Source organism: Lynx canadensis, chromosome D1 (assembly GCF_007474595.2).
Source record: "Lynx canadensis isolate LIC74 chromosome D1, mLynCan4.pri.v2, whole genome shotgun sequence".
Classification (NCBI taxonomy): Eukaryota; Metazoa; Chordata; class Mammalia; order Carnivora; family Felidae; genus Lynx; species Lynx canadensis.
This window is the reverse complement of record NC_044312.2, coordinates 96,840,218-96,865,618: the sequence shown is the minus strand read 5'-3', so window position 1 is coordinate 96,865,618 and position 25,401 is coordinate 96,840,218. Positions and strand designations below refer to the sequence as shown.

The 25,401-nt window shown below is 46.0% G+C and overlaps 1 protein-coding gene across 1 annotated transcript in view; it reads right to left on the bottom strand.

Moving 5' to 3' along the window:
* EXT2 (exostosin glycosyltransferase 2) overlaps positions 1 to 25,401 on the bottom strand; it is a 147,287-nt gene that overhangs the window by 102,264 nt on the left and 19,622 nt on the right. Inside the window, exons 5-7 of the mRNA XM_030330822.1 lie at positions 17,214 to 17,409; positions 15,235 to 15,374; positions 12,444 to 12,537 (exon numbers count right to left, since the gene is read on the bottom strand). Of these exons, the coding sequence (XP_030186682.1) occupies positions 12,444 to 12,537; positions 15,235 to 15,374; positions 17,214 to 17,409 (430 nt within the window). The remainder of the gene's footprint in view (positions 1 to 12,443; positions 12,538 to 15,234; positions 15,375 to 17,213; positions 17,410 to 25,401) is intronic.

Below are 25,401 nucleotides of genomic sequence, written 5' to 3'. Positions count from 1 at the left end.
CACACTGCACCACAATCCTTGGCTGTGTCACTCAGACCCTTCACTGCGTCGCCAACTTCTGGGTCTTTTCATTCTGGCCAAATGCCAAAGTTCAGCCTCACTGCTGAACTCAACCCTCGGTCTATAGTTAAAACAAAAACTCAAAGCTCTTTGACACATACAGAAGATCATCAAGACCTGCTCGAGTTAACCTGAAAGTTAAAAATACCTCAATACACATATGCACTGCACGTGGCTGAAGAGAAACCTTCGAAGGAAAAGTACTGGAATCTGAAAGATAACAAGCGAACTGCTGTCCTACTAAGGCCCTTATCAAAACGGGAAGGACACGTTTCAACATAACAAATTAGCCTTAAGTTTACAGGACAGAGATAACCGTATTGCCAGAAGTGGTTTACGTGGAGCTGCTTCTGTACCAATCCTGGTCTGATTTGGTATTAAATGTCTTTAAGTAAAGAGAGATGAAATAAATATAGACGATTGTTGTCTCACATTCCCAAGAAGAGTAGTGTGGAATTATAACATCGTGCTATTATAGAGCCAAAAATTATGTCATGCCAAAAATAAGTATGCAACACCAAATCCTCTCAACCTCTGCAATGCTGAGAGAGACAGAATATATACATATATATGCATGTATGTATAACCTATATTGACATTTATAAATATTGACAGAGATCTTACGGATCACTTGAACCCTTACTGAAGACCTGAATACAGTGAATTCTTCACCAAACATAGCAACCCTTGATAACTCACAAGTCATTGTTTTGTAAACAAACCTAGATATTTTTGTAAGTAGGTATAAAACAAATCTACAAAAGCTGCACTGGGTTTCCTATAATGAGCAATCATTTCTCAGAAATGCTTCACAAAGAGTCCCACTCTGTGGGCAACCAGCCCCAAAGAGTCAGACAATTCTTACAGAGGCTGCAAATTAATATTTAACACTTTTATTAGAGAGGCCATTTCCTGAAGCAATGTCCCATACTGGGGACTCATTACAAGGGATTAACCCACGTTAACTCTAGATACAGCTCTTCAACCAATGCCCAAAGAGGAAACGGACCATTCCATCTATCCTGACCCCTGGAAAAAGCCGTGCAATGATTGTTCATCATCACATATTTATGGAAAATGCCCAATATACTTAAGTTATTTTTATATGGCTTATCTTTGGTAACTTCAATATTTTCAGTAAGCCTGTTATAATTATACTATAAGCAATAATATCCAGTTCATTAAACTTCTTAACTAACTACCGGGTATCAATTTAGTCCCCAGCAAATGTATAAAAAAGTAGTTCTATCGTTTTAGAGTTTGGGATATTTTGTTTTACTGCTCGTTTGGCCTTTATAACTAATTACTCTCCCCACAGGAGTTACATGAGCAATAAAAGAAACCAGTATTTTTTTATTGTTCGCTCAATGAAAATCATTAATCCTAGATCAACAGCCATATAATCTGACTAACTTGCTACAAGAATTTCTTGCTTTTGCCTCAACCTCAAGTTGAATGGCTATTTTAAATTGAATACACTTGCAAAACTGCTCATGTCGAAAACTATTTGAAAAGGAAAAATAATGTGTATGTGCCAAAAGGGTGCAGAGCAATTAAATACATATATATATATATATATATATATATATATACACATACATACACACATTGGATTTTGCTTCTTTCTACTAACCTCTTCCTAAATGCCTCAGTTAGAAGAGCAGGCAGATATAAAGTCCATCCTGAGGGCACATTCCACCCACCCCAGCTGCTCTGAAAATCAAGGCTGGAAAACTGAAAGGAGAAGGAGGGCAGGGATGCACTTTTTGAAATGCCTGGAAAAACATTCTGGTCGGGAGATGCCAGAGATTTTGAAGCTCCCCTCAAGCTGCTGGCCTTGCTCCAGGTAATGGTTTTTCCTTCCCCTCAGCTGTCTGCTGCGGGAGTTTTCCAGAAAAGAAAGAAAGGAAAAGTGGTAGGGAAGAGGGAGGAGCCACATCCAGTCCATTTCTCTGTAACGGAGAGGGTAAAAAGGGCCAAGCATTGCAGGCTGACATTTATAGAGGGCCTGGCGTTTCCATGAAGCACTCTGGGAGGATTACTGAGGGTTAGCGATGTGGTCTAAAAGGGGCAGCAAAGCAGACTGATGAAAGTCCCTTTAAATTTGATAACCGATGCCGTGGGCACAGAGACAGCAAGCTGGCGCTGGCGAAGACATGCGAGCAGAGGCCTAGCCAGTGAGACGGCCTTTAGAAAACAAGTACATCGTAAACCTGGCTCCCCCTAGCCCTTCAGGGCTGCCCAACTGACTTGCTGAAGCCTGAAAGCACAAACTGCCAGCGGAACGGCATTTTCTAATCAAGGGATAAAAATAAAAGCCCTTGGAAAATCCTCTCTTGCCTAGCCCTCACCGCCCCGGCCTCCCTCCACTGAGAAAGTGATTCATCCGGCCAACGGCAGGGTTCTGGACCTGCAAAGGTTAATGATCTCACTAGTCTTTTACCTCCGAATAATGGCTGCACCACCCAATCCCTCCTGCCTGGCATTTTTCTTCAGTTTTAATATCAGAAGTTTCACACGCCTGCCTGAGCTCCTGGACTCGGCAGAAAGACCCATATAGCTGTCAGCAAACTGATAAGAACTTTAAAATGACTCCGCGGGGCCTCTTTATAAAGAAGAGCCAAAGAAGCCCATAAAGAAAGAGGGCAGGGGCCACGGAAACCAGCCGCTCACACTGTTTTAACGTGGCATTAAAATGAGCTGCAGATTTATGGCAGTGTTTTAGCCCCTGGCCCAAATCATCTGGGGGATGAAGCTCTCGTCCCCACTCTCCAGCGGGATTTTAAATCTGGGATGGAGCTGGCCAGAAAGGACTGGGGGAAGGGAGGCATGGGTAGCAGGAGGAGGAGAGGAAAAAGGAAGAAGCAGAGAGTACCAGGAAACTCATACAACACAACTCAGCCTCTTTTCAGTGAGATGTGCACAACAGCTATTTCAAAAAGAGATCTGACCGGTCCTCTTACGTTCTCATAAAAATGCCCTTTATTTTTAGTCCTTACTCAGCAACTCAAGTCCTTCAACTGTTCGTCCCCCACATGTCCATACTGACTTTTCTCTTTAAGTTCATTTCTTTTTTGATTTTTCAGTCCAAAAAATGACTAAAATCATCATTTGGCAGAAAACACATCTTAAGAGGGGAAAAAAGACTCACTGTAGAATTTTCTCTCACTAGAAAGGGGAAAAAGTAATAGTTCTTTATCCAAATGTGCCAATGATTTTTTTTTTTTTTAAGGCCAGCTAGAGAACCACTGATTTTAATCAGTCATTCTGATCCCAACAGAAAAACAAGAGAGGTGAACCACCTTCCATGCCAAGATGTAGAAAGTACACCAGACCCACAGGAATAAATTCCGTTTCAAGTTTCCAAGCCCAGAAGCAAATGCATAATACATCCATGGTGGTAACTCACTGTGGTTCCTTAAGACCAAACTCCATACCAGAAGGCTCCTTCCGATATTCAAACACAAACCCAGGCAGGGCAACCCCAAATGACTGTCAGAGTGGAGCAGGCAGACCAGGACCCAGATGCTTTAATGACTTCATGTGATCAACACAACTGCTCTACAGTGTTATCAGCCCTGGGTCTGAGATAAGAAAAGGGAAGCTTTGAAAGTTAAGTAACTGGACCACAGTCACAAATTAGGATTTGTGGCACAGTTTAGGATTTGAATTCGGGTCTCTCCAACTCAAAAACCCCTGTGCTTTCCACTACCAACATTTTTCAAACTTTTTGGACTCGGACCCACACTAAGAAACAAATACATCTTATACTGCAACTTACTACTCATCTACATTTATAATTGAAATAGAGGTTTCTGGAACTACTTATCTTTACTGCGGAATATGCTGATATTTTCCTTTCTATTCTATTTCATTTAAAAAAAAATGAAATAAAATAAAATGCCAGTCATCACCCAATGAATTGACTGCATGATCTCCTAACAAATCAAGAGCCTCAGTCTGGAAAATACTGCAGTACCCAATGCCCAGCACCGCCCCCCGCCCCAAATCATCAGACCAGGAGTCAGAAGACCTGGGCTCCAGTCAGGCTCAACCCGGGCCCTGACAATTCATTCTCAAGATCACCTGAACTCAAGAGCCTGTCATTTATAAAATACAAGGAACAGGAACAGGGCACACCTGAGTGGCTCAGTCGGTTGAGCATCCGACTTCGGCTCGGGTCATGATCTTGCAGTTGACGAGTTTGAGCCCCACGTGAGGCTCTGTGCTGACAGCTGGGAGCCTGGAGCCTGTTTCGGATTCTGTGTCTCCCTCTCTCTCTGCCCCTCCCCCACTCATGCTCTGTCTCTCTCTGTCTCAAAAATAAATAAGCATTAAGAAAAAAAAAATTTAAATACAAGGAACAGGTTGAGCCGTTTTGAAGGTCCCTTCCAGCTCTTTGATTCTATTTCTCAGTCTCCTTAGTGAACACTGCTTTCCCCCTCCATCACTGATCTTTTCATTACTCTCCGCTTGTCACTGACCTTCCCTGCCTTCTAATTCTCTGCAAAGTCCTTTGCCACTAGTATTCAAGGTCCCTGCTCGTTCTGCTCCATCTGCTGAGTCTTTCTCATAGAAGCCATCTCCAGACGGAGGTCAGTACCCTTCCAGAGCATCCGGTCTTCCTATCTGAGACTACCTGGTTGTGAGGATTCCCTTCACCTCTGATCCATTCCGGACTCTCCGTAGCACAACTGAGTGACAGCACTTCTGGCCTTTCAATGGGTATACTACCGAAAGTACTCTCCCCAGCAACCTCAGGGCCTTTCTTAAAGGCGGGATCTGTGCCGTGCCCTCTACTTAAAAAAAAAAAGATCCCCCTCAATTTGCCTATGCAGTATGTTGAGAGCAGGTGCTTAACACATATTTATTTGATTGGCTTGCATTATGAGATTAAAGACTAACTCTCCTACATTCTGAGAACTTGTAGGTGGGCTGCTCTAGGAAAAGCCACCGAACGAATTAAAAGTGGCGCCATAATAAGATAAGCAGGCATTTACAGACGAGGTTCTGCACGTTATTCGCTACCGTTTGCCCACGGACAAGGTTTGCCAGGGCTGCCAAGGAAAGCAGCTTTATGGTCTCTCCATCTGGACTGTGAGGATTTAAATCTCAGAAGCCATACAAAATAACTGCAAATCAGCGCAAACCTTAAAGACAGGAAAATTTATTTACAGGCCCTAGTGCACTATAAATTTGAGACAGTTCTATTAAAATGCTTTTCTTGGCTTCCCATCAGATACTTGGCAGAAGTCTTTTTCCAATAAGGTTCTTAATACTAAAGTGGGGGGGAAAGAAGTGAAACACATAAAAATGCTCTTCCTTAAGAGTTCCAATTAAACGAGTCCTTATTTTATCCTGCTTTAAACAACATACATTAACCCATCTCCTTCACAATGTGGATTTATACATTCAGGAAAACTCAGACACAGAGAGTCCAGTGCTATTGAAAAGAAATTGTGAAATTCAAAATACCCCACAAAGTGATCATGGTCAGTCCTCAAGGCTCTCCCATGGGCCAAAGAGCCCAGCTTTGGGTCAGAACCATGGTTGTCTGTTTCACAGGAAGAACTCCAGGGTCAGGTCAATGTGTTTTGTTTAAGGGCAAGCAATCCAGCAGCTTTTTTTAGGGCAAGTACGAAAGCAGAGATTGGAAAACACAGCTTGGAGTGACTTGTTGGGGCCTGGGAGTGGGGGAGGAAAGGAGGCAGGGAATATCTGGCATTTTTTAAAAAGCTGTGAGAGTTCAGTTCATGTACATAAAAAATTTTCAATTTCACAGGTGGAGGGATAAAAATGACAGACATTACAATATTGATTCTGGAAATGAGAAGTGAAATATTTTCCATATTCTTCATAATATATTTCCAGGGAGGCATCCAGTCCTAAATGTCTCAAGCGACGACTTTTTTGAGAAGATGATCCAGTAAGCAGTCATCTTGAATTATTGGCAAGTTCGTCTGATTTTTTGCCTCAATCCAGGCCACACAGCTCTGCGATTTAAATAAAGTTGTGGGCAGCAAAAGAGTATGCTCCCTGTCTGTCCCTCACATGGTGTGCGGTCTTGGGAGGATTACTTTACATCTCTTCATTCTCAGTTTCCTCACGTTAAAACATTCAGATTACTTGTCTGACTGCCTATCTCACTACTCTGTTTAAACAGTTTGCTTTGTAAACGGTGGGGGAGTGAGGGGAAGTGGACTCGGACAGCTGTATAACTGTCAATGGACAGGACGGTCAAGCCACCCGCGCAGGGAACCTTCAGAGAACTGCACTGCCGAGGTTTCTAGACATTGGAGAGTTTACACCTTTAAGTAAGTCACAAAACACTGTTTAAAAATAAAAACATTTTCATTTTCTTCATTTTTATTAAGTTTTTAATTTTTTTTAATGTTCATTTATTTTTTAGAGACAGACAGAGGGTGAATGATGGAGAGGCAGAGAGAGAGGGAGACACAGAATCCAAAGCAGGCTCCAGGCTCTGAGCTGTCAGCCAGAGCCCAATGCGGGGCTCAAACCCACAAGCTGCGAGATCATGATCTGAGCCGAAGTCAGACACTTAACTAACTACGCCACCCAAGCACCCCTGAATTTTTAATTTCAGTTCCAGTATAGTAAACATACAGTGTTATATTAGTTTCAGGTGTGCAATACAGTGATTCAACAATTCTACATTACTCAGTGCTCATCATGGTAAGTGCGCTCTTTGATCCCCATCACCTATTTCACCCCATTCCCCACCCACCTCCCCTCTGGTAACCATCAGTTTGTTCTCTGTATTTAAGAGTATTTAAGAGTCTGTAAAAACAAACATTCTAGACAGAAAGCTTTATAAAGTATATTACATTAAGAGCCACTATTTGAAAAAAAAAAAATATATATATATATATATATGCTAAACAAGATTTAAACCTTCACTTAAAGATTCGAGGGCATCACCAAGAATAGCAATTTCTGTATCTCCTCAATTTTAAGATACCGCATCAAGAACAGCTTTAGAGGAAAAAGCAAAAGTGATACTCAAACTGATGGTAGGTCTCATTTGGACGTCAGAAATCCAAAATATGAAAAGCAAACAAACATGTACTTCTGTGAGTCAAGGAAGTCCGCCATCTTGCCCCGACGCACCCAGGACACGGCAAAGCCTGCGGAGCTGTATGTCGTCTATCCGTCTATCCAACGTACTGAGAGTCCTATTGTTAAAACAGCTTTCCTGTCTTTGCTCTTCACACTAGACGGCAGATGCCCCATCTCACAGACCCTCCCTTGTAGCCTTCCGCCCTTCAAATTTGTGACTGCTAAGCTACTATGGCTATGGAAACCGGGTAAGTCACTGTGATGAAATTACATGCAAGTAGGATAAAATACAAGCTTCGGTCTAGAGGCTGTCGTGTGGACAAAGTATGTGACCTCTGGTGTGCACACACATTTGGACTCTGTGTTCTTTTCTGCTTTTTCCTTAGTCATAGCCACACTGGCCACCTAACTATAGTCCTGGTCAGTGAGGGTGCCACAGGCCTGGGGTTTTATTTTCTTAAATGGAAGTGTTTTGTCTTTTTCCCAATCATCCAATTATATCTTCAAGTACTCTTTAGCGGCACGAATATTCGCTATGCTTGGTAGGAAAATATGAAGGCAAAGTGAGACGGGTCGGTGTAACAGACTGAAAAGAAACTGGTATTTTAACTCACCCAAGCTTAAAGGCCAGGAGAAAAGAAGATGCTGACTGTTTCTGCCACCTCAAAGGCTCCCAGTCAATTGAGTACAAAGAAGAGTTCAAAGGCAAAGCAGGCTCCTGACTTCCACCTCCTAGTGTGGCTGAGGTTAGAGGTCAGTGCTGGTGGAGCCACTGACCAATAAAAGAATGTTTGGAAACTCCACTCAACAGATAAACCAGGGATCCATTTACGCCTTCCTCCCTATCCACACAAACATTTCCAACTATACGGTCCGTGTCTACCCAGCCTTCCAAGATCCTAGATTGCTTTCTTTTCCACTGTCATTCAAGGGACACTGCGGATATGAACGTTCCTTCTGACTACAGAAAAATATTCAGTTGCATACTGCTTCCTGCCTTCCAGTGTAGGGAAGGTGCTTGACAGGCCTCTCCATCTTTAGGGCCTACCTCAAATGCCACCTCCCCAATAAATCTGTCCCTGACTCCAGCCCATAACTTCTCCCTTCCATTTCAGACCCCTAATGTACTTTGGAAAATGTGCACTGTCTTCTCAACTTTCTTTGTGCTTATGTCCCTATAGCCCCAAGAGAACAAGCCTTTGTGAGTGGGGATCACAGATTTATTATTATCTCCCACCATCTCCCGTTGAAAAAATAATAATTAGTGTTTCACTAAATTAACTAGTTAATTTAGCTCACAGGATGACAAAAGGCCAACTGATATGTTGGCTTGATCCTGTTATAACTCTTACCCTCTACTAACTGAAGGAGCTGGTTTTTAACTACTCTCTCTCTCACACACACATACACACACACACACACACACACACACATAAACCTGTAAGCCCCTAGCTTGTACAATGCCACATATGCCAGCCCTCTTGTCATTTTTCAGGAGTACATAATGGAGGCAGAGGTGGTCCTTGTCTTCACAAACCTTAGCTTAACCCTTACTTCCTTTTGCTCTAGCATTGTACTTAACTTTATGGTTGCTTTGATATCATATCTACCGTCAGAAGGCAGATTGACTTTTCCTTGTCAGGCAAAATGTCTCTCCCTCGGTGCGTCCCAATGCCCAGGTCACGATGAGGACTTTCGCCGCTGTGCCCACCAGTTACGCTGTAGCCTCCCTCATCCCGAGCTCTAAGCTACAAAACGTCACTGCGATATTTTCATCGCCAAGATTCCATCCCCACAATGTTGGGGTCAGTTCAGAAACTTTAGCTCTGCTCCATCTACAGACAGCAAAAACCCTACACTCGGCACTATTTTTCCTCATCTGAAAGAACTAATCTCTAGAGACTGACTATGAGGACAAGGCCAGTGAGAAGCACCTTAGGATTTCTTGGAAACATTTCAATGGTCCCGAGGAAAAGGAGTCACTTAGAAGTGGATGGAGACCTCTGCTGGCTGCAACTGTCCATGCAGCTCCTCGAGCTTGTTTTCAACTGCTGAGCAAGAAATCAGACTTGCTCAGCCTCAGCTCATTCTGACCTATCAACCAGAGGCTCTAAGGAATCAACGGCTGAGGCAACAGGTTTTCCCCTAAAAGTTTATGCAACTTATCTTACAGAAAGATCTGAATCTGAACCCCCTAAAGAGAACTCACTAGGTATAAAAACTTTCCAGAACCAAGTATGTGCTATTTTTTCACTACTTCTGCCAAGGTCAGGTTAAATCGATGGACAGTAAACAGAGGGCAAAATGACAAACATATTCTGCAAAGCGTCCTACAGAGCAAAGGAACTCTCTCTAATCTGGGATGAGATCATCACCACCAAAAGAACAGTGGTTCCCAATCAAAGCAATGTTGCCCCACATGGGACATTTAGCAATGTCTAGAGACATTTTTGGTTGTCACGACTTGGGAAAAGGGTGTGCTATTGGCCTCTAGTAGTTGAACCTGGTCCTCCTTTCTATCTATCCGGGAATTACTTAACCAGATAATCTCACTTCTAGTTGATATCAGTCCATCTAGAAGCTGGGACTGGGAGAAGAAAAGAGGTCACTTTTAGAACACAAGATACTTAGGGAAAGGGGAGCAGGACTACACAGGGGAACGGCAGCAGAGTGCTTTAGAAAGTCTGAAAGCAGCAGAGAAGAAGGGCATCAGAAAGCAGAAGGAAGACTTGGAAAGGGAGGCAGGAAAGTGCCAAGACTGCCTTTCTGTCCAATTACACAAGGTGGGGCACTCACCACCCCAGGAGGTGACTGGTCCTCAGGCCTAGAGGTGAACAGCAGAGAAGAGATAGCCACGTGGTCATGAATGCTGTCAAGGACAGTGCCATTCTTGCTAAGGACGAGAGGTTCACAGAGTTTTTAAACAGATGAATGGGACATGAGAGAGAATCCAGCCATCCCATCATCTCGTAAAGGAGAAAATGAAAGCCCAGGGAGCTCTGGTGACTTACCACTGTCATACAATTCATAGGGACAGAGCCAGGGCTCATACCCAAGTTTTCTGACGCCAAGTATATCTCTCTGAACCCAAATAACCTCAAAGTACCCTATTTTATTATTTTTTTTTTTAATTTTTTTTTTTCAACGTTTATTTATTTTTGGGACAGAGAGAGACAGAGCATGAACGGGGGAGGGGCAGAGAGAGAGGGAGACACAGAATCTGAAGCAGGCTCCAGGCTCTGAGCCATCAGCCCAGAGCCTGACGCGGGGCTCGAACTCACGGACCGCGAGATCGTGACCTGGCTGAAGTCGGACGCTTAACCGACTGCGCCACCCAGGCGCCCCCAAAGTACCCTATTTTAAATGACCTCTATTCATTCCATCTCCATGGTTCTAGGAGTCTGAGCCTGGACTCAGAAATAACCCACCGCGCTGGTCTCAGACGTGCGGTTCCCCAGCCAGGCTCTGCGGAACAACAGTGTTCTAGAAGCTGGCCGTAGGAGCTCTGCTCCTAAAACCAAATGATTCTCTTTCCCAACATGACGGTGCAGGGTGCTTACTCGGCCTTCTCCGACTGGAATCTTAAGATGGTATCTGATTTGGCAGATACTCAGTTGTGTTAATAAATCAAGATGCCACAAAAGAAACACAAGGAGCTCAGACAAGAGGACTCTTCTGTGAAAAGGAATATTTTCTTCTACACAAGTTATAGCAACCAGAGATTTAGATGAAGAATCTAGAGATCCCTAGATGGATTTTCTAACTGACTAAACTCAGATGAGGTCAGTAGTTAAATAACAACTGAGAGGCCCAGAAACTTAAAATGGACATGAGCGGGCTGTGAAACTACTACGGGGAGGCTAAAATCAAGTTGTGATTTGTTTTCAAAGCAGAATGCCAGCGTGTTTTACAGATGAGGTTACTGAGGTCCACAGACGGCAAATCCCTGGCCAAGGGCAGAGCCGTGCGCATGCAGCGCAGGCAGTCCAAGGTCAGCGCCTACAGACTAATTACTGCATGATGCCGCCATCCCTTGGTTTAATGAAGAGGGGAGACTCAACACATCCACTAATTTTCACTGCCTCCTAAAACCCAAAAACGACAATTAAGACAAATTTTTAAAAGCAAAGGCATAATCACTCCAAGATAAAGAAAATGAGAGACGAGATGACAGCAATAAAATGCGGAAGCTGAGGGGCAGAACGAGACAGGGTAGCTGACTCTGCAAACCCAAGGGAGCTGCTGAGAAAAATCAGCTGAGAAAAACCTGAGGTAAGCCACTGCGGAACCCCAAGTGGGGGCAAAGATGAGCCGAAAGCAGAAGGACAGACTGAACCTGTACTTACGAAGTGGTCAGAAGCCCAGACCCCGCCCCCCCCACTGGCAGGTGACCACCCTGCCGTCACCCAGACAGAGGCCTGACACCCATTCCCTGGACAAGGTCACGTGCAGGCTCTCTGCCCAGGGTGGGGGTGTCAAACCAAAAGCAGAGGGTACATGGAACGGGTGCATACTTAATGCTGAGTACCTCCAAACCTCTCTCCCACGCATCTCCTACAAAGATAATTTTGACAAAAATAAAAACCTTAAAAATCCATTAAAAAGAAAAGAAACAGAAACAATAAGCACAGTAACAACTTGGGATAGTCTTTTTTCTTTCTTTTTTTAACTCGCTTGACATTTCAGCCCAACTAAATTCCTTTCTGGAAAGAGAAAAGAAAGGGAAGCAGGGCCACCTGAGGCCCCCAGTGGCGTGCTTCAGACTGTCGAGAGCAGCCCAGGGGAAGGACTATCAGAAGGTGGAAGAGAAACTGGAAAGTGAGGCAGGGGCACGGCACCCACTCCAGGAGGCAGGGAGGGCCTCTCGGTGAGGAAGCCTCTGGGACCAGGAAGCTGGAACTGTAGGCCAGCTGACACGACAACATTCTCCTGGTCAACAGCTGCTCAGAAGCATCACCTTGAAGCATCCTTGCTTCCAGGGTCACCTTAGTCACTGTAAGTGGCACCTGCTGTGAACACAACCACCCAAAGGTTCAGCTTTGCGGGCTGAACACACTGCTATGCAAGACCCTGAAAACATGGCAGGCTTACCTCGGGAGAGTTTTCACATCTCTGACAGTTACTATTTCAACCCTCATTTGGTGGAACTCACCGGAGTCTGCTCTCCTCGCTTCAGTGCGGTCAGCCGACACGGTGGAGGCCACAAGCCCCGCTCACGTGTCAGCTGGGACGTGTACCCCAACCGTGCAAGCCGCCCTTTCGTGCCACCCACGTCACGTCCCCAGCAGGGCTGCCTGGCCTCTTACCTGCCGCTGCATTTCTTCAATCTGTCTTTGGGGGATGCTCTGCAAAATACTGTACGCTTCTGACATCTTTTCTTCTGGCACAACCACAGATGCTCTGGAGACAACGGCAAAACAGTTTACATACACACAGGCCTTCACACAAAGCACTTCCACGTGCATGTCCTGCTGAGCCCCTCCGAGCAGAGACACGAACACCCGCACCCTCCTTCACCCGCATTCCCTCCGGTGCGTGCTTCCTCCTCCCCCTCCTCCTCCCCCTCCTCCTCCTCCTCCTCCCCTCTTCCTCAGCACAGTTCCCGCTTGCTGCCTGCTTCGTTTCCTCACTTCCCTCCGCCCCGCCCCCACCCGTGTGCTCCAGCCACACTGGCGCCCTTTTGGTCATTTCAACAAACCATGCTCTACCCGCCACGGGGTCTGTGGCTGTGAACTTCCTCCTGCCTGGTATGCTCTCCCTTCTCATACTTGCCCACTCTGAACCAATGAGGACTTTTGGCCTTCAGCTACCTACTCAAATCCATTCGCTTAGTCTGCATGTATTTATGGAGTCCCCGTTACGTGCCAGGTCCTGGGATCACGACGGTGACCACGTAAGACAGAGAAGGCCAGGGCTGAGCACCACAAGAACACCTGTGGGAGAGCATTCCAGGAAGAAGGGCTAACGAGCCAGAGGCCCTGAGGAAGCAGCACGCTGCGAATGCTCTGGCACCAGAAAGGAGGCGAGGGTGACTAGAGTACAGTAAAGAACATGGAGGAGACCAGGAGACAAATGTTGGGGGGGGGGGGGGAAGCTCAGCAAAGCCACGGGGCCTTGCAGGCCATTGTAAGGACTCGGCTTCTACTGAGAGAGAAAGCCATTAGAAGGAAGGGTTTAGGAGAGCTGGCATGATCTAAGCTCCAACGGGGTCATTCTGCCTAAGGTGTCAGAAGAAACGGCAGAGAGCAGGAGAACAGCTGGAGACCATCGCAAAATGCAGTAGAAGAGCCAGCAAAAGTGGCTCGGACAGAGCCGGCAGGACTCGCTGGCAGGCTAGACGCCTGGGTGAGAGAGGGACGGCTCCGCGATGACCCACCCGTCGTGGCATTTAGCAGGGTTTGCTGTTATATCTGTACAGATGAACTTATCAAAACCCGAAACCCCTTCCCCAACAAAACTAGTCCGTTAGGATGGAAACCACACCTGCTTTCGAACACACACCCTGAGCACGTGGTACCACGTCTGGCACACGGAGCTGGCACTTAGTAAGTATCTGCTAAGTCAGTCCATGATTTCCACTATACAGATGGGAAAACTGAGGCTCAAAAAAAAATGATTTGACAAGATCACAAAGTTAGCCAGCGATGGTTATCTGAACCCAGGCCTTCTGGCTCCAAATTCAGAGCCCTGCCTCCACTTAACCGTAATTACAACTACCCAAGCCAGTCCGGATTCTCACGAGAGTATCTTTCCAGACTCAGCTCAGGGTCACTGCCTCCACGGAGCCCTCACCAACTCCACTGCCAGTGATGGCGTGTGCGGCCACCTCACCCTTCTCCCAGCATCCCACCCAGCCTGGGCTGCATCCCCTCACGGTAGCTGGCCGTTGCCGGTCTACTTGTCTATCTCCCACCACTAGGCTAGGAGCGTCCAGGAGGCAAGGTCTGACCTTGCTCATCTTTGCATCCCCATACCTAACACGGCCCCTGGCAGACAAAGGGCCCTGAACGAATGTTTCCACGGATGCGTGGTCAACTGGTTGTGGCTCTCAGCACTTCTCTAAGATAAACAGAATTACACAGAGCCCTCTTTCAGGCTCCCCTTCTGTTCTGGGCCTCCACTGCCCCCTGTGCAGGCCTCTGCCACAGCACATATCACATGCTATGAGAATTCTCGGTTTGTCCTCCCCGCTAGATGCCAGCCTCCTTAGAAGCAGAGACCGCATTGCTCACAGTAGACGTTCCAATAAGTACAAGACAAATGAATGTACACATGAATGAATGCTACTTAACATTGTTCAAATACCTATCTACAGTAGTCAGACGCGAATAGAAATATCCAAACAGTCGGGAGAGGAGAAAGCAATATCTGAGGCAGTCCAGCCAGAGAGGTAAACACAAAGGCAGCTGATTTTCAATAATCTTCAACTTCCAAAGTCCTAGGGAACAACCTACAACCTAGCGGAACCTACACTTGTCCATCTGTTCACTGGGACTGTTTCTAAGCTTTTACCCACGTGCAGACACTCCATCTCCAGCTGGTAACATTATGCAAATTCGTTGGTCTCTAAGAGCTGTGGTTCACAACTATGGCTACAAATCACACCCGCGGAGCTTCAAGTACAGCGTTCCTGAGGATGAGGCCCAGGCATCTTTTAAAGTCCTTCAGGTGAGTATGCACTGCAGTTATAATGGAGAGCCACTGCTCTTGACCAAGGGTTGCTAAACATCTTAGATAAGAAGCTAGGTAAGTAATATCTTATGCTTTGTGGGCCAGAGAATCTCTGCTGCAACTACTCAGCTCTGCCACCATAGCACAAAAACAACCAGCAGATAATATGCAAATGAATGGGTGTGGATGTGTTTCAATAAAACTTTATTTACAAGACCTGGCAGCTTCCCATATCTGACCCAAAGGCCTCAGTTTGCGAACCCCTGCTCTAGGCCAACAGATGGACTCTTCTGATGGAAAATACAGCACGATAATCTAAAGGAGTAGTTTTCAAACCTAGGTATGCATTACAGTTACCTAAGGGGCTCTCCGAATCCCATACATACAGAGCCACTGGTATAAAGTTTACCAGAAGGAAACACTCACCTCTTCCAGTCAAGAACTTCTGAGAAAGGCAAAACGTAAGAGTCTGCAATGACAACGGGGACACAGCCGGCGCGTAAAACGTCACTCAGTACCGCCTGGCCCAGCCGAGCACCTCGAAGGACCACACAGAAAGTGGCCTCCTGCAGGAACACAAGCAGAGGTAGGGGATTACACGCCAGTTTCGCCGATCCACTTGCTCTGATCGCGGCAGACCACGTTCTCCCAAGGGCTAAGGCCAAGCAACACTGAGACATCCTGGTGGAAAATGCCAAAAGGTAACAGTTCACCCCAGTGGAACCTGAAAAGCTGCACCGGCTGCAATGCTTCCGTGCTATGTCACTGCCTCCACTGGCAGCATCTGAAAAGTCCGAAACCAAAGCCCAAGTCTTCCTCTGGGCACTCAAGAGTGTGACCTCGCACAGCCCGGTCCCCTGCAGCCCTAGTGTGTGATGCAAACACACCATGGCACGGTGGCTGAGCGTGGCTTACGGTGCCTACCTCAGCCTACCTCGTCACGGGATTACGTTGTCTGGGCATTCCGGGCTCCCTCGAGGACCCCCTAGAGGGAAGCCGCAAACACTCCTTTCATCTTTCTACCCCTCGTGGCATCTAGCGGTGTGCTTTGCACACAGATGTTCATTTCGTGAATGCAATGCCTTTGAAAACATACTACGACAAATAGGTTCCCATAGAACAATAAATCAAACAGAAAGCAAAATCAAAAAATGTCTTCTCCCTTCACTCCCTCAAGCCTAGTCAAAGTGGAGAACATTTTGGAAAATGAAAGACATGCAGGAGAACAAGCAGTTGCAGCAGGTAAACCAAAGTAAGAAATGATCCTATCTCCAACACTTAGTTTCTCCCAGTGCTTGCCCCTTCGGGAGGGGGGAAAAAAAAAGATAAAAAGAAAAAAAAAAAAAACCCACTGTTTAACCTTTACAGCTAGAGTAAAGGAAAGTCCAGAAAAAAAATACAAAGAAACTCCTCTGGGAATAAATGAGAAAGCAGCGAGGGCTGAAGAAGAGAATGCATCATGGCGCCCGGAGTGCAGGTGGACAGCTCAGCCTGCCCCGAAGAGTCGGCATCCAGATGTGGACACGCACGCCGATAACCATTTTTCCTGTCTAGACAAAGGTTACTAGAAATGCTCCCACTCGCATCACCACTGCTATCAGTCAGACATTCCACAGGACATGCAGCACTTTTTGAGAGAAAGTATTTTAACAATCTCAGCATGGCCCAGTTCTCTGTGGAGATTTAAAAAAAAAAAAAAAAAAAAAAAGTCACACCAGCTCCTTGCTATTTCTCCTTGAGCTATTTTAAATATTTCAGTGAAAAAAACTCACTTTCTCCTTTCCTAGCCCCCTCCCCCGCTCCCGGCCCTTGGAATGTCAAGCATCCTGCTTATGCTTAAAACATCCCCAAAGGACCACTCTGCCCATGGCTAAGGAAGTACTGCCAGGCCCGTGACCAAGCAAAGGACACACTAATAGCAGGACATGCCAAGGGCGGCAAAACACCAACGGACAAGACAGTAACAAAAAATGAAAAGCTCCCACTCCCAGCAAAAGCCGACTGCGGCCTTGTGGGCCAGCGTGGCAGGGGATACAAGCAGCCTCCTGAAAGAAGGAAATTTCCCTGGACGGGCTTGTGAAGACAAGGGTACGAGTAAAATACACGTGCCCGCTTTGTCCGTGTGGCTTCTTTGCAAATCCATCAGATTTGCGATTCCGAAGTATGATGAACACCGGAAAGGAGGAGGGACACGCACAGGCCAAGCGGCTGCGCACGAGCAACACGGCAGGCACGGACACGCCCGCAGGCCTGCGTGTCCGGTAAGGAGCAGCACCACGTCTTCCTCTTCTCCCCTTGGGTAGTTCTCCCAGCCGCGTGTGGAAACCAGCCTCTTGCGCTGGGGTGCATGTGACTCTGTGGAAGTGACCTCTACCAAGCCTCAAGAGACGATGACGGACACTCACCTGCAGCACCTGGGGGTAATCGAAGACCTGGTGCTTGTGGCAGCGCCTACGGACGGAGAGGACGCCCTCTGAGAGGTTGGTGCACTTATCCAGGACTAACACCGCCTCCCCATGTCTGGCTTGGAGGGCCTCCAGGTCTTCTCTGTACTCGGGGTGGACAGCCATCTGAGAGGACAGGAGGAAGTACCGCCGGGGACTATGAGAGAGGAAAGAGGGTGACTGCGACGCTGCCGCTGGCATGCCGGTCAAAGTGAGACAAACTCTGGCGTTAAACCTACGGCAGGAGGGGTGTCCTCACCAGGCTTCACACCCCTCGATTTTCTGGGAAATTATACTCTGTAGCATTGCTGAATATTTACAATATCATACCCTGTCAGAACGTAAGGTACGGCTCATTCATGTGCTGAAATCTTATGCAATCATTAAAGGTTTTATTTGGGATAAGTTCTTCACGTTTTGAGGAAAGGCTTATAATATGCCAAGCTTGGAGAGCATACCATAAATATGTGTATGCGTGTGTGTGGGAAAAGAGAGAAACTGACTGGATGGCTATTTGGAAGAAGCATCAACATATTATCATTAGCTATATCTGAGGTCTCTGATCTGAGAAAGAACCAACAGCCGCCTGCATCCTTCAAACAGGAAGGAAGACAAACAATGGGCAGTAGTGGCTATAAAACCGGAAGAGCTGGGGCACCTGGGTGGCTCAGTCAGTTGAGCGTCCGACCTCGGCTCAGGTCATGATCTCACTGGTTTGTGGGTTCTAGCCCCGCATCGGGCTCTGTGCTGACAGCTCAGAGCCTGCAGCCTGCTTCGGATTCTGTGTCTCCTTCTCTCTCTGCCCCTCCCCCACTTGTGCTCTGTCTCTGTCTCTCAAAAATAAATAAATGTAAAAAAAAAAAAAAAAAAAAAACCAAAAAAACGGAAGAGGTGAAGGACTGCCTCCGGGTGCTGAATGGCTTCTTCATGCTACAGAGATGCTGCAGGGAAGAGAGGCCCACGTCCAGAGCCACCTGGACACAGGAAGACGGAATTGGTAGTTGAGAGCAAGTGGAAAGAACTATCTTCACCAAAGTATGGAACCAGTCTTAACATCTGGATAGCAAGGACATCTAAGAGAAAATGGAGTGAAGAAAGGATTTCCATGGGTCTAGTACCATTTAGATCTCCACAAGAGACAAAAACATGAATACAAAGTTCATAAGCCAGAAGTTACGGGGGAGATTTGAGGAAGACCAGATGGTAATTCTCTCCTGGAAGGCAAGACTCCTACAGAGCGGAGAGGTTCCAGAGCATAAACACTACATAGGTTGAGGGACCACTAGTGATCACCATCAAAGACATAAATAATATAAAGCAGGTTCCAGGAAGAAGTGAAGCACCCATTAAACCTAGAAGCAGCAGTCACATGAATCTACCCCCAATGGTCTACACCAGGGGAAGTCCCAGGGGTTGGTCGATCTCACAGGCAATGCCACCAGGCAAGCTGATATGAGTATGCACATAAGAAAGGACCAAAACCTATACTCTATGACCCCATTCTCTCTCTCTCTCTGTCTCTCTCTCTTCTTGCTTTGAGAGAATGGAAGGGTTATTGTTTTTTTAGTTTCTCAGATTTACTTGGAGGTTCTAGCTAGAGAACACCTAACCCACTAAGAACAACCCATCCTGAAACTGAAAATCATGTTTTACCCAGCGCTGAACTTCAGGTCCCAAACACATAGAGCAATGAGTGGAGAAGGGGAACCCTCACCTCACCAGCCAGATCAGCTAAAGAAACTCCAGAGAACAGAGCAATGCATACCACAGCCAGATTGCTTTCAAATCCTCAGAACCATTTCTTTAAGCAGTTAAACTGAAAGCAAAAGGTACTTCCCATGCCACAGTTAGGAAAGAAAGGGATGCACGCATTCCCAAAACCTCACTGTCTAATAGCAATTAGCCACATGAGGCCATTTAAAAAAAATTTTTTTAATGTTTATTTATGAGAGAGAGAGAGAGAGAGAGAGACAGATCGTGGGCAGGGGAGGGGCAGAGAGAGAGGGAGACAGAATCTGAAGCAGGCTCCAGGCTCTGAGCTGTCAACACAGAGCCCGATATGGTGTTGGAACTCACGAACCGTGAGATCATGTCCTGGGCCGAAGTCAGACGCTTAACCGACTGAGCCACCCAGACGTCCTGAGGCCATTTAAGTAAAACATAAAATTCAGTTCCTCAGTCACACTAGCCACATTTCAAATTGTCAATGGCCATACGTGGCTAGTGGGTACCTAACAGCTCAAATACAGATGGTCTCCCCACCGCAGAAAGGTCTATTTGATAGAGTGGCCCTCAATGGTTGTCCAGACCCAGAAACCAGGGGAAAAGTAAGTGGAGATAAGAAAGATGTGGAAGAGCAATCCATGGGGAAGTGAGTTTGGATCAGCTGCACAGATCGGTTCCTGTCATCCCGGGCAACTTCCCCCTAAGTTATAATTTATTGAACAATATGCTGAATATCTATAGTTAAAAGTATTCCTTCTAGACACTGAAATGGACTCTTGGATTCTATGTTCAGCCCTGAGCCTCAATAATTTTTCTTTTGTAAAAGCATTAATTTTCAGGGGCGCCTGACTGGCTCAGTCGGTTAAGCATCCGACACTTGATTTCGGTCAGGTCATGATCTCATAGTTGTGAGTTTGAGTCCAGCATCAGGCTCTGCACTGACAGTGCAGAGCTTGTTTGGGATTCTCTTTCTCTCTCTCTCTCTCTCTCTCTCTCTCTCTCTCTGCCCCTCCCCTGCTCGCGCCTCCCTCTCTTTCTCAAAATAAATAAACTTTAAAAAAAAGCATTAACTTTCAGAGGGATGACGTTGTGATGAAAAGATCACATATAAGAGCACCTGCAGATCAGTGTGAAGTGAATACCATCTACTTTGAAATTATTTCTGTAATCAAACTTGTCTATTTAAACAAGAGAAAGACTTATAGGCAAAAACCACAAGACAAGCAGGGTTTAAAAACATCTTAACACTTAAAGCTATTTGAAAATGAAATGGACTGGGTTTTTTTTTATTTCAAATCAGAAAAATTTTCATTAACAAGTTATAGTGAAATCAGCCATGCATCAAGTTAGAGCTAAATGGCCTTTAAAGGTCTTTCCAGTTCCTAAGACACTGGTTCTATGATGGATCTCATCGGGCACTGATACTTGCCGGATGTTTCTAGGGACTTTCTATTTAAGTCGAGCTGCTGGCATAAAACTGGCAGGCTCTATGCCATCTAGAGTAAGAAGAGACACACTGGCATCCAGGAGGGTGTCCGTGCAGAAGGGCGCAGAGCGTTGGGAGTTCTAGAGAGAAAAGGGCGTTTCTATTTCCGCATGGCGTGTGTGGGGACAGAAATGGCCCACACGGAGTGTTGGAGCCTTTCCCCACAAAGGTTTTCACCCCAGTGAAGGCTTCTACTTAGGGAAGAGCTGGGAGGTGGCTCAATGCAGGGTATGAGAGTCCTGCAAGGGTACCCGATTCTGCACTGGGGGGCAGGGGTGAAGGTAGCCATGACAACCCAGTGGGATGCTGGAGAACAAGCGAGGTTAGCAGGCCGTGTGGGAATCCCAGGACAGAGCGTTAGAGCCCGGTCAGGCTGAAAAGGGTGCCATGTTTGTGGGGAGGATGATAGCAACAGTCCCATCATCCCAGTGTGGGGTGCTGGAACCCGAGAAGGCTGAGGAGGGTATCTGCTGGGGCAGGTGGGAAGGAGACAGCAGCAAGAGCCAACATGGGGGCGTCAGTGTCTGAGTAGGGCCGAAGAGGGCCCCGTGCAGTGATGGAGGCAGTGGCAGCACAGAACTTTGGTTACATGGAGGAGGGTTGACCAAATAAGTGAAGATATTGAGGATAATGGGAGCCAGATTTCTCACTGTCTGAGAACGGAGTTACAAACACGCAGAAAGAGAAGACCGGAAGGCTCGTGCGGTGCTGGGTGGAACTGGAGATACTGACAGGAACGCACGTAGATCACATAGAGACTGCCCACCCAGGTGGATACAGGAAAAAATACAGACGTTAGTGTGTGGTGCTCCAAGAAGCTCCTGAGGAGAGGACTCTGGTTGAGGTTTCACTGTTGAGAAACAAAGTTCTATTTTAGACGTTCGGTTGCCAGATCACTGGATCCCTACTCTACCATTACTGCATTTTCAACATAAATGTGCAGATGTGCACAGAGTCTAAAAATGTTCCCTCTGCTTGCCGGCTCTCCCTGACCTGACAGATGGTTGATGGGGTGTGTGCCCATTTTAGTTCTAAGCAAACAAAATGTTAAGGTGGACTTGTTTTTCTTTTAAGGACTAGAATTACTAGCTATGACTTTCATGTTTCCTCCCAGCAGCGCTGAAATCTAAGTTTAAGTAAAATCATGCTGAGAACTTGAAGTCTCCCTCAATAGTAACAGTTGTAAACTCCCAATTTAGTTCCTTTTAGAAAGAAAATGACAAGAATTCCAGCTGAGACCGGCACAGCTGTGAGAAGAAGCTATCAATAGCAACAATCCTCAGCTTCCCATTGAAAAAATATTGAGAGAGATTTAAAATAAAAATAAAAACAAAGCTCTCACTACTCTATGTAGCCCTCAAGAGATGTGGGAATCCCCTTGAAAAGCAACTCTCACCAAGAGCAACAAATCTGAAGCACGGCCATGAGGTCACCTCCCTGCCTCCTCCCTCCCAGGTCCCTGGACAGGCTGATGAGTCTGGAGCCTGCTTTTGCCCTTTGTTGTTTTTTCCTTCTTCTCCTCCCTCTCCTCCTCCTCCTTTTCTTCCTTTCAGAGACAAGGGAACTGCAAGCTGGAGGGAACACAAGTGTGGGTCGGGCTGAGCTCTAGAAATCCACCAACTGGCCAGCAGAGGGAGGGTCGTGCCCCAGGCAGCCTTTAGCTTTTTCCCTGCTCCTTGAAGACCTACTTTCTTCCATCTAGCTACTGAGTGCAGAATTTCACACTCTGACATCTAGTGATCTAGTTAAAGATCTTAATTTCAATCTTGATACACGTAAAAACTAGGGAGGTGTCGTTACTGAGAAAATAGCCACCAGCAGCAGTTTAAATCTCTGAAAAGTAATCGCCTGAAAATAATTTTTACTCTTTAGAGGCGGCTTGTTCTCCTTTGTTTTCACTAAATCTTTTCTTTTTGGTAGGTTTTTGCCCCTAGGTCAAATCTGAAGGGAAGGAAGAGTCCTAAGAGAGCTGGGTTACACACTAGAGAGATTAGAGAATAAAGAGAGTAGCGTTCAAGCAGTCTTAAGGAAACGCGGCCCAGAGTCAGCCGTGCCGACAGGACAGACCCGGGCCCCAGCCGCTCATCTTGGCCTCAGCCAGGCTTTCTCTGCAGCAGACTGCTGCTGCCATGTGGGCCCCAGAGTCTTTGTTGCAGTGTGTGCACTACAGAGGTTTACTGGCACCCCCGGCCTCCACCCACTGGCCGCCAGGAGCACCCCGCGCAGAATGGAGTCAACACAGCAGGCCTGACTGCTCTTCGAGGCTGGCTCTTGGCTGGTGTATGGGAACGCTGATTTTGGGAGAGTTTCCACCCTCCCCCGAACCGAGAGGAGTGGCTTACCGGGCCTGAACTGTACAAACAATATGGTTTATGCCGAACACCTGCTTTCCTTCTGGAACTCTGAAACGGGGGCACGTGTCAAGCAGAGACTGCATGTGATTCACTCCCAATGAAAACTGCGGGCACGGAGAGTCTCTAACGAGTCCCCGGTAAGTGACATTTCATGCCGGCTGTCACCACTTGCCCATCCTGTGTGACGGTGTGACACCAATGGGAGAGGACCTTTGATACCTGCACCTGGTTTCCTTGGGCTTCACCCCATGTACCTTTTCCCTTTGCTGACTATGCTCTGTCTCCTTCTGCTACAGTCATAGCCACGAGTAGGACTACATACCGAGTCCTGAGCTCTCCTGGCAAATCATCGAAATCGGAGGTGGTCTAGGGGACCCCTGACACACATACTCCTCAGTCACAACAGTCAAAAAGGCTCCACAGACTGCCAAATATCCCTGGGGAGATAAAATCAACCCCTCCGATGTTGAGAACCGCTCATCCGGCCATGCTTGGTCCAGATAGGCCTTCAATAAAGGTTTGATTAGAGCTGAAGTGAACGGAATTAAACAGTTTCCAAAACAACTTCAGGGGGAAAAAAAAGGCAAAGGGTTAAAAATCAACTTTCAAAAATCACACAGCTGATTTAAATTTAAATGTTCGCAGAAGCAACAGAGAAGATAAATCTTTTTTCTAAGTTCAGTGGACTTTTCTCCACTATCATAGTTTCATATTATAGTATCTATCATAATATATTTATATTATGCTAATATCTATTATATCTACTGCTACACAAAGATGCCAAATTAAGATCCGAGATACATGACAGAAATTTGTACACCCCAACAGGTACCAGCTAGGCCGGTACCTTCTCATCAGAGAAAAATCCAGTCTCAAAACATAGCACCAACTGCATACTTCTCTCCAGTCTACAAATCCTCTGTAAGATTTTGTATTTTCATCTTGATGATGATCCAAAAAAATTAGTAGAGGCATATTTTTGCTCATGTTTAGTGATAAATACTGCTAAGAGTTTTTCAACGTCCGGGGCACCTGGGTGGCGCAGCTGGTTAAGCATCCAACTTTGGCTCAGATCACGATCTCACAGTTCATGAGTCCGAACCTCACGTCGGGCTCTGTGCGGACAGAGCAGAGCCTGGAGTATGCTTCAGATTCTGTGTCTCCCTCTCTGCCCCTCCGCTGCTCACACTCGGTCTCTCTCTCAAAAATAAATATTAAAAAAACATTAAAAAAAAAACAAAACTTGTATACACATATTGATAGCAGCATTATTAAGAATAGCTAAAAAGTGGAAATAACCCAAATGTCCATCAACTTATAAAAGGATAAACAAAATGTGGTATATCCATATGACAAAACAGTATTCAGCCAAAAAAGGAATAAAGCGCTGATTCCGTGCTACAAAATGGATAAACCCTGAAAGTGTTATGCTGGGTGAAAAGAGACACAAAAGGCCACACGTTATATGACTATATTTTTGGGAAATGTCCGGAATGGGCAAACCCACAGAGAAGGAAGGTAGCTGAGCAGTTGCTATTGGAGGTAGAGGGTGTGAAGTTTGAGGGCAGGGACAGAAAAGTGGCTGCTAACAGGTATGGGGCTTATTTTGGGGGTGATGAAATGTTCTGTAATGAGACAGCAGTGATGACAGTTGTACAAGTTTGCAAATACACTAAAAACCACTGAACTGTATCAAATCAGCAGTTGTATACCTTAAATTTACCTACTGTTATATGTCCACTATATCTCATTTAAAAATAAACCCACTGAAGTATATTCTTTAAAAGAGTGAACTTTATGGTAACTGAGTTACATCTCAATAAAAAAATAACAAAATAACAAAACAAAAAGTCAACTCTGGAAGTCACTAACAGAAAAATCTGGAAAGTTGATCTAGGCAAGAAGTTCATGAACTATTTAGTCTTTCTTGGCACTTGCCTAAAGATAGAAAAACGTTTCAATCTTGTCTAAATAACAAAATTTGCTATGTCTAAAGAAAGTTCCAGAATTTGATCACCAGGCCACACAGTAGGACACACATACACAGGAGAATCCATAAAGGCTTCTAAGGGGAAGTCTGAGATGCTTTGCAAACTATTTCCTTGACACTCATTTCTGTGACCAAATGCTACGTGTGGGTTTTTAAATCTCCCCCTGTATGAGATTTCTAGTGTGGCAATACACAAATCCATCACTTTCATACCTGAGCACTTGGCACACAGAATACTATTCTGACCACATTTGTTTAAAGCTTACTGAGATTCTCGCTGTGAATTAGCTCAATTTTAAATATACTACCTCAAAAAAGGCTACACAAGATGCCCTGCACGTCCATGCTGTCAGCTCTTTCCATTTACCCACTCACATGTCAACAATATGAGCCAATCATGCGCCAGGCACAGCGACCATGGCTGTTAAAAAACAGATCTGGCACCAGAATCCAAAATCCCCAGCGGAGAGGCTGCGAGCAAGCCGTTACGACGTGGCCTCGTGAGTGGCACACGACCGCTCTCGGCGCATAAGGCAGAAGAGCCATTCCAGGGCTAGCCAAGTGGTGAGAGGTACTCGAGTGAAAACCCAAAGG